The following is a 10117-nucleotide window of genomic DNA, read 5'->3' as shown; positions in this document are numbered from 1 at the left end:
TCTATAAGATTGCATTACAGGGCTTGTTTTCAGCCAGAACTCACCAGAACTCAGTTCTGGCACCTCTCAGGTGGGCACCATTGCCATTATAAGAGAACAAGGGAGACATTCATGGTGAGTTCCAGCACATCTTTGTCTAGAAATCTGGCTTTGCATATCTAGTGTAAGAGGTCAGGCCCAAGCAGAAGGCAGGAGGGCTGGAAAATAGCGAAAGGAGACCTGTTGTACATACTTCTTCTTACCTGATCTTTATTAAACAGAGAAAGCTACAAAAGCCATTGCAATGTATTTTTCATCTTCTCTGCTTTGTTTTCTGCATTCTCAATAACATGAGACGGAGATCTAAGCAACTATGTGTTCAATATTTTAGATTTGATTCAATAAGACTCATGCTAGCATAGAAGGGATCTATTGTCATGGCAACAGGGCAGATTACCACCATTAAATATAATTGCTTTCATCCATGTACCAGCTGATGATCTAAACAAACAATTTAAAGCAGCCTTCTCAGACCTGGTGGTTTCCATATCCCATTATCCCTAGCTAGTGTGGTCAGTGGTCAGGGCTGATAGGAGTTGTATTCCACAGCATATAGTAAGGCCAGGGTTGCTATGGGCATACGATTTGGACTGGGCACAGGTGGACAATCTTCTGCCCTCGGCCTAGTAACTGTACGTGCCTTTTGGCAAGACTCATCTATCCCTTATCGCTCTCCTTCCTTGGAGGTTTTTAAGCAGAGGTTGGGTGGCCATCTGTCATGTATGCTTTAGCTGAGATTCTATTATTCTAATAGCTGTCATTTCTTGATCGTGACAATATACCCTGCTGCACATGTGCAGATGCCCTTCCGTTCTACTAGGGGTGCCAACTTGAATAAAATATTGCGAAGGCCCAGGTGAGCCCTGCCCCTCATAATTGATCGTATGACGCAGTGCGCACACACCATTTGAATGGGAACGCCCATCAACTTTGTGGTGGCCTGGCCTCCTCAAATATTTTATTGTGGGGGCTGAAGCCCCCACGGTCCCTAGCAGTGGGCTTCTATGCATCCTACAAATTCACAAGTGGAGCTCTAGCTCTGCAAAAACAGATTTCGAGGTCGAGGCAGAAGAACCCTGCAAGTTCTTGCTCCCCAGGGATAGGGAGAACGAAGGCTAGAAACATTGTCTATACCAGTGTTTCCCAACCTTTTTTGGGCAAAGGCACACTTGTGTCATGAAAAAAATCTCGAGGCACACCACCATGCCAGATGGGGAAAGGTCACTTTTTACTTATGTAAAAAAAAAATAAAAAAATAGTAACAGCATAGAAGGTAATGGTAGATGACTGTTAGGGTCTCCCCCCAAATGCAGAATTCTATTAATATCTTCCTTAGCGAGCCGCGTTAACCCCTGTAATGCTTTCTATAGAGTAAGCATAGGGGACACTGGGGGATGTGGAACCAAGGGGGCAGTGGGCCAAAAGAGTTCGGGATCTACTGCTTTAAACAGAAATAAGAGCCAGTGGGTTCTTCCTTTTTTAAAGTATCGTTTCAGCGGGGACAGCAGTCCGGATTTCCAAAAAGCGGCGCTTTTTTGCGTCTGAGCAAAGAAGAGAGAGAGGGGAAAAAAGAGAGAGAGATTGATTTGTGGCTGCGCAAAGGGGGGAGGAGCCCAGGAGTAAAAGTAGGAAGGACGAAGGGAGGGGAAAGGAAAGTTAATAGAAGGAAAGGCGGGTGGGAGAGAAAGAGAAAGAAAGAGGGAAGGAAGGGGGGAAGAGAAGTGGAAAGGAGGGAGACCGAGGCGGGGGAGAAGCGTCTGGAGAGTTGCTCCGAAGTTTGGGGGGCCGCGGGGGTGGGCGCGCGTCCCAGGAGGCGGAGGCCAGCCCGGGCTGGGAGCCGCGCCGCGGCCCGGGGGCGGTAGGCGGACCGCGGCTCCTAGGATGTGGAAAGGGGACGGCGGCGCAGGGGGAGGAGACCCGCACGGCTAGGGCAGTGCGCAGGGGGAGGGGAGCGGGCCGGAGGCGGGCGAGGGGGGCCGCGATCCCGCGCGCCGCGAACATGGCCTCCTTCCCCGCGGGCCCCGCCGAGCCCCCCGGCCAGGGAGGGCGCCGCGCCCCCGCCGCCGGAGGAGAGCAGAGGCAGGAGGAGGAGGACGAAGGCGCTGCCGAGGAGGCGCGCCAACTTCTGCCAACTTCGGCGCCCGCCCCGTCGCCGCAGGCTCCTCCCGGCCGAGAGCCAGAGGACGGCGGCGGAGCAGGAGGAGGAGGATCGGGTTTGGCGACGGCTGCTGCGTCCTCTCCAAGCGCGGGGCTGGCCTCCGCCGCGCCCGATCCTCCGCGCTCGCCCGCTTCTCGGCGGAGCAGGTCTCGTGCGGCTGCGAGGCGCTGCTGCAGGCGGGCGACCCCGGCCGGCTGGGCCGCTTCCTGGGCTCGCTGCCGCCCGACGCCGAGGCGCCGTGCGACTCGCCCGCCTCCCTCCCACAGCACACCAGGCAACGTCTCGCGGCACAGTAGTGTGCCGCGGAACACCGGTTGGGAAACACTGGTCTATACGAAGGAGGGGTCTGCTGCCAGCACCAAATGGAGTAGCGAGCTATTATTATGTTACGAAAAGCAGAGGCTGGGATTGGGAGGGCGTGAGATGCTTGCTTCAAGCATCCATGGCCACTAGAGAGAGCTGCTGGGTTCTCAGCAACCCTATTGTAATAACTTTGGAGCTCCCAGTGGGCTCTTCTGGGTTGTTTAGCAGGGCCGGCTCTCAGGAGCCCACAGCAGGTAGTGAAAATTCAGCAGCCTCTCAGCAGACAATAGTGCACAATTGAATACCAGCTTCTGGGGAGCCCTGAGTCTGCCTAGACTCTGATATTCCAGCTTCTCTTGAGCATCCACCTACTGAGGCCACCACAAATAGCGGCAGACCTGGGTTTCAGCAGCCCCAAGTTTCCAATTCACTGGAAACATTTCCATATTATTATTATTATTATTATTATTATTATTATTATTATTATTATTACTTCATTCTCTCTTTCACACAAATGCCAACATTTCAGGTCCAGATTTATATTGTAAGATTATTAGCAGTTCAATTATTTCACAGTCACCAACTCTTGTGACTTGAGAGACTTCTGGCAGCACGCTTTTTGATAAAGCTGTGTGAATCTCAGTTTTTGTACAAAAATATTCTAGCTCTAATGATTGCATAACAGGGGGAAAGAGCCATCAGCGCTGGAAATTAGAACAAAAATGTGAACTATAAACACAGGGAGGAGTAATAAAAATAAAAAGAGAAGAACCTAATCTGGAACTGAAAATCTGATAACATTGATAGTTTTTACTTGGACTTTGTTATTTAAACTCATGCAACTATCCATACTATGTGCCTTTATAGTTGTGTTTTTCATCTTTTAATTTGTGTCAGTTATAATTGTTCTCTCTGTTTGACATACATTATGAAATGAAATGAAATGAAAATAAATAAATAAATAAATAAATAAATATAATATTAGAAAAAAGAACCTGCTTTGTTAACAAGGAAACCACTGGAACCTCGCATCACTCGGAGATTGTAGCGGTGAAACAAACAATTTTTTTTTACATTTAAAAAAAGCTTGTTAACATATTACGTTCCTGTAGGTGGCTCTGTTTTGAAGCACATGGAACTCAAATGCACTGATGTGGCTAATATGCCACGCAGTAATATATATATAGCATAGGTTCAACTAGCCGAATTATTTTACAGTATTGTTTTTGTCTTTTGTTGCGGTTTTATTGTGCTGTAATGCTGTATAGTGTGTCTCCTTGGTCAGAAAGGTGAACTATTATTCTATTGGAAATACACGCTAAAGGATATCATTTCAGTCTTCGGCGGGTGGGTGGGGGGAGTCTGCTCTTGCTTATGTAGCACAAGAGATATGAACAGGCTGGGGAGGGCGGGAACCTAGGTGTGCAAAAGTACAAAAATCTAGTAAAACAAAACGAAGGGCGCAACTTCTCTCCGCCCCACCCCAAAAGCCAAGCCAGTGAGGACTGAGCCTCTTCAGTAGCCACAGAATGCTGACTGTCTCTTGAAAGTGGATGGGGGGGGGAGAGAGATTAAAATTGAATATAAATGAAATAGAACCACTACTCTGCAGTGTATTGTCCCACTTATATATTACTAATAGTGACCATCTACACATGAGGGAGCATGGGCGGGGGCAGGGGGATTTTGCATCAAAATCAATACAAATCAGAGGTTCTGCCCCCCCCCCACAAAAGTCTGCCCCTCCTAACAAAAATCCTGGCTGCGCCCATGTGAGGGAGGTATCGCCAGACTTGAGAGAATACTCCACTCATGAAAATGCCTCCACAACACCATATTTCAATGTGTACACTGTATATAAGAGTGAGAGAAAGATGATATTCGTTTGTACATATGGTTGGGTCTTAACCCCACCCCCTTTTGAAAAACAAACCTTTTATTCAAGGGAAGGGGTGAAATCCCAGCCATCCTGGTTCTTATTTTTGTCCTAAATAATAAAAAATATTGCACACTCAGTAAATGCAACTTTTAGAATCCCCTCGCAAAAACCTTCCAGTGTAAACATCTCCACAGCACAGGGCAGCTTGGCCAAAGCGTCAATGGTCGGACAAATCGCCTCCTTCGAAAGGAGCCGGCGCTTCTCGTAGCCGTAGGCGAGAGAAACTCATTTTCCGCGCTCTCTCTGTGTATTTTGCTTAATGCTGCTGGCCCTTTAAATTGCTGGGGAGAGAGGCGTCGCAGGCAGCCCTATGGTGCTAATTTTTGAGACAACCCGCTTGGAGGTTGCATCTTCTTTCTTCTCTCCATGGTAAGCGTTGCGATCTTTGCCCGTTGACTTTGCCCTTGCGCTTCCTCTGCTCCCCCAACCCATTTTGCAAAAGCAAAATTTAATAGGCTCTTCAGCCTATTAGTGGATGGCTGCGGACTTGGAGGTTTCAAATAGCGTCGCTGTATTCAGAGTCCTCTCCTGCCAGGTGCTTCTTTTTTGTTCTCTTGCAAACTATCGGTAGTCGTTGCTGATAAAGTAGGTAGACGTTTGAGGTCTAAAAGTTTCCCCTTTTGAAGGGAAAATTTGCTGCTTGCTACTCCCCTTAACACCCGGCTATAGGTCACGGGGTTTTTCTTTCCTGCCCAACATTTTTTTTCCTTGGCAGGAATTCTGTATCTTTAAGCAAAAGGGTTCAAATTTCCTGCCATGCAGATCCAGTAATAGGAAGAACTTCACTTGTTGAACTTCTGCCTGTCGCACAGCTGTTAAATGGTGCTGGAGTCCTAGAGGGGAATAGAGGGAGGAGCCATCCTAATATCCACATAAACCTGTTTTAAAACGCTAGTTCTTAAAACGTTTTGATCCTATCGATTCTGTAAGCTGTGTGTGTTGTAAGCCGGTAAAGGAGGGCTAAGAAATTCAATACCTGATAGGGCTATGCTTTGACATTTATTTTTTGACCCACCCCCACCACCCCTCCCAGCTCTGGAGTGTTCTGAGGATGCTTTTTTTGTAGCCTTCCCCAGAAAACGTTTACAAATTAATTTAAAATGAAACCCTTCACTGCCATTATTATCTTTTGTAAACTTCATTTACAAAAGAAGTTTAAAAGTAAACATTTGTCGGCCGTTACCATGTGGTTGTCCTTTCGCAAATACTGTTGGAATTGTATAGTGTTATAATGCTGGTGCATTAGAATACGTTTTTATATACAGTGGTACCTTGGTTCTCAAACTTAATACGTTCTGGGAGTCCATTCAACTCCCAAAACCATTCGAAAACCAAGAGATGGCTTCCAATTGGCTGCAGGAGCTTCCTGCGCTCAAGCAGAAGCTGCGTCGGATGTTTAGTTTCCGAAAAACATTTGTAAACCAGAACACTTACTTCCAGATTTGCGGCGTTCAGGAGCCGATTTGTTTGGCAACTAAGCCATTCGGGAACCAAGGTTTGACTGTATAATACATTAAGAATCCTATTTAAGCTGGGTGAAAGCTGATTTTCTAAAGAGCACTGTTTCTCTTGTCCACCCTTGGGATCTTCATATACTTTCCCTCAAATATCTTTGTTCCTACCAACTCCACTGTTTACTCATAGAATCACAGAGTTGGGTTTGAACCCACAAGCCTGAGATTGAGTCTCATGCTCAACTGACTGAGCTATCTTGGCAGTCTTTGGTCAAGAGTCTTGAGGCATGATGTGGACCAGCATACTTTACCTATATATTGGTCCTGTGGTGATAATCCTGTGTGTTCCTTTTCAGTGTCAAATGTATTTTATGCTATTTACCTATAAAGGGTACTGTGCTGCAGTTTTCATTTTTAAAGAAACACTGGATTATGGCTTAGTAGTTCCATATATTTTTTCCTCTCTAGCACATGCAAATTTTTTTAAAAAAACAGGCATGGGGGGCGTGGGCGTGACCTGCTTCACACCCTCCTCGAGTGTTTCTGTGTGGTTAGAATACACCCTTGACTTTTGATAATGCTTTTTGTTCATTTGGATGGAGGACAGAGGGATATGAGTGCATGTACAAACCAAACTACTGCACAAAAATAAAAGCAACTTTTGTTGCTCCGACCACTTTTGTTTCTGGCCCCACCCACCACTTGCTTAGAAGGGAATGTGGCCATTGGGCTGAAAAACTTCACTGCTCCAGAGAATTAAACTCCCAGACTCCGAAGCTAAGTATTCTCAAAATGGCGGATATTGATGTCAGATGGTTAGCTTTGCTGGTTTTTAAGGAGAACTTAAAACCTTCTGTGGTCAGCTGAGTGATCCTGCTCTGCAGTAGCAAAGTGAGAGAGCACATACCTTCTGGGAATGGGGGAGGCAAACACTTGCCCCACATAAAAAGTTAACAAAATAAAGGTAGTTTTTCTTAGTGCTGTGCTGATTTTAGTCTGATCTACACAAGCCGTAGAACGGGCTAAAGTTTGTATCACTTCAGACTGTAGGTAGGGAATCATGTTTTTTAAAAAATGCATCCTCACACAAGCAAATCTCTGCTTGCGGGAAGGAAATTACTGAACCACTTTGTTTGTTTTCTCCTTGCAAGTAGTTAAGACGCAGAGCATTCACCCAGGGCACCACCACCCCACCTGTAGTCTGAAGTGGTACCATCCTCTCAAACACCTTTAGGATTCTGCAGCATGTGCCGGCAAAAGGGAAACGCAGTGGATGTCCAGGGCTGTCTTACAGCAACACTGTGAGCAGCATTTACAGTTGACAATGAACATGCTGTCTGGAATGGAAAGAGAGGATGGGTAGAAATAACTTTCCCTCCAGATATATCATATGGGAGTTTGAGTGCTGGTTGAATTAGTGGAACCTTAACTGAAGATGTGAAGCCTGTGTGCAACAAATGAAAGGCATAATGTGCATGCAATGAACTAATCAAGGGGTAAAAGACTTTGAAATGCTATAACCTAATTAGACCAAAGTAGATTGGAAAAGTTCCTTCCTTGTTCCTCATGGCTTAAAGGTTTAGCTAGAACTGCTGCATTTTACTCCAGTTTATTAAGCTGCACACTTTTATTCCTTGTTCACAGGCACTTCAAGAAGTGGATCATGGCCTTATCAGTCAGCTGTTGGTGGACTCGGAGGAAAACCTTAGTGTGTGTACAGAGAAAATTCAAGCCTCCCCTCCATACAACTGGAATACTGACTGGAGCTTTTGGGTAATTCCATGGGTTCTCTCTGTTATGTATGAGTGATCTGTATTCCAAGACAACCTGCATTCTATAACAGTTTTGAATAAGCCAATCCCTTCTTTCAGCTTGGGGAGATTGTAATGATCACTGTGTGTATGTTGACTTGAAGAGAAGTGACCTCTCTGATGTATTTCATACTGAGTCATCGACAGCAGCACTGTAAGCTTGCAGGCCTTGCTTACTGATTTATCTTGTACATTAACAATCTAGAGTTAGTGGTGAGCAGTGAGGTGGCCAAGTTTGCTGATGGTACTAAATTGTTCAGGGTCATTAAAACAAAAAGAGACTGCAAAGAGCTCTAAATGGCCTCTCTAAATTGAGGGAATGGGCAGTAAAACGGCACATGCAATTCGGCATACACAAGTGTAAAGGGTTGTATATTGGGACACACAAAAAATCTTCCATTTTGTGTATATGCTCATGGTACTGGCTGTGCCTTACTAGAAACAGCACCTTGTGGTCACAGTAGATAGCTCAATGAAGATGTCGCTCCAGTGTGTAGCAGCTGTGAAATGGCACAATTCATGCTAGGAATCATTAGGAAAGGACTTGAAGATAAAAGTGTCGATATTATAATGCTGTGTTACATAAATCTATGGTGCAATCGCATATGGAATACTGTGTACATTTCTGGCTGCCTTGCCTCAAAACGGGTATTGTAAAGCTGGAGAAGGTTCGGAAAAGGGAATCCGAAATGATCAGCAGGATGGAGCGATACTCCTATGAGGCAAAGTCGAAGTGTTTGGGACTTCTTAGTTCAGAGAAAAGGTAAGTAACAGGTGACATGGTAGTAGTTTACACAAATATGCGTGGCATGGAGGAAGCGGCTAGTGAAAGGTTTTTCTCCCTCTTAACGCTAGAACTTGTGGATGTCTATTGAAGCTGAATGGTGGAAGGTTCAAGACAGATAAAAGGAAGTACTTCTTCACACAGCGCATAGTCAAACTAGGGAACTTGCTCCCACGGGAGGCAGTGATGACTACCAAAGAGCATTAGACAAATTCATGGAAGATGAGGCTATCAATAGCTTCTAGCCCTGATGGCTGTGCTTTGGATCAGTGTTTCCCAACCTTGGGCTTCCAGCTGTTTTCGGACTACAAATCCCATCATCCCTGACCACTGGTCTTGCTAGCTAAGGATGATGGGAGTTGTAGGCCAAAAACAGCTGGAGGCCCAAGGTTGGGAAACGCTGCTTTGGATCCATAGCTGGATACAGTAATGCTTCTGAACTCCACTTGCTGGAGGGGAGAATAACTCTGCTCCTACTTGTGAGCTTCCCGTGGGCATCTGGTTGGTCACTGTGGGAACAGGAAGCTGAACTTGATGGACCATTGGCCTGATCCTGCAGGCTCTTCCTAAGTTCTTAAGAATATGGAAGATTCATAAGGCCTCTCTTGAATACCTTTTTATGCTGACAGGCCTTTGCGGCTGTTGGATTAACTAATCACTTATTCGTATTGTTTTTTCAAGGTATTTTATGTTTTATCATGGTACACCACAGTGATATTTTATGATACGGTGGTATGAAAATACTTTTATAAATAAATAAGTACACTCCAGTGCTGTGCCCCTGGGCTTTATTCAGCAGTTGCAGTTGCTGCTGATTAAGAAACAAAACTACAGGGCTGTGTGATTGGTTTTGTAGGTGTACAAAGCCAGGGAAGTGGGGTCGCTGACCCAGGCTGCGAACCTGATGAGGGGAATCATAGAACTGTAGAGCTGGGACTTGGAAGGGACCCAGATGTAAGAATATTTTACCCAACGTGGGGCTCGAACCCACAACCTTGAGATTAGAGCCTCATGCTGTATTGACTAAGCTATGCAGAGGGAGGAAAGGGGCTTTGACCCTTTTCTCCTGGTGCATCCTTAATTTGGGATTGGGGAGGCACACGGGAAAGGAACGATTCTATTCACACTAATAAAAACTTCTAGTACAAACAGCAGGTGGAAGTGATCTGCTTAGAAGCACAGGGGACAAAGGGTTAAAGTTCCTGGATCCCAGATGTTCCTGGATCCCAGACTGGATTGGTCACTGTACCTGATATTTACAGTTAAAAGCTATTCACCCAACTGCTAATTTTGTGAATGGTGTCATGTTTAGTTTGGCCTAAGAAGTCATAATTTCTAAGTGGCTTAAGTCTACAGGCTAAAAATCTCTCTGTATTAAAATCCATTCTACCTGTAAACTGTGAAACAGGGGAGTCCGATCACTTGGGCAGTGCTACTTGCTCACCTGCTCCAGGTATGGAAGCATTATCTGAGCCATCCTTGATTACAATTTTAAATTATTAATCATACTCTTGGCATAGGAAATTTGAGTCAGAAGTTAAATACCCGAGCTGATGAAGTGAATCAGCTGCTGAGCTGAGATCTTTCGTCACGTGCTAGATCCTCAGCATCACACAGCATTCCCTCAGC

The 10117-nt window shown here is 45.6% G+C and overlaps 1 protein-coding gene across 2 annotated transcripts in view; it reads left to right on the top strand.

The window, feature by feature from the left end:
• Positions 1-4714: 4714 nt before the first annotated feature.
• GRAMD1C (GRAM domain containing 1C) overlaps positions 4715-10117 on the top strand; it is a 62145-nt gene continuing 56742 nt past the window's right edge. The window contains exons 1-2 of one of the 2 annotated variants that reach the window (XM_077927160.1): positions 4715-4808; positions 7538-7666. In XM_077927160.1, the coding sequence (XP_077783286.1) occupies positions 4806-4808; positions 7538-7666 (132 nt within the window). In that variant the 5' untranslated portion in view covers positions 4715-4805. The remainder of the gene's footprint in view (positions 4809-7537; positions 7667-10117) is intronic. The other variant, XM_028726557.2, reaches the window with a different exon arrangement.

This window comes from Podarcis muralis, chromosome 4 (genome assembly GCF_964188315.1).
Source record: "Podarcis muralis chromosome 4, rPodMur119.hap1.1, whole genome shotgun sequence".
Taxonomy (NCBI): Eukaryota; Metazoa; Chordata; class Lepidosauria; order Squamata; family Lacertidae; genus Podarcis; species Podarcis muralis.
Note: the sequence above shows the minus strand (reverse complement) of the source record. Positions and strands in the feature narration are given on the sequence as shown.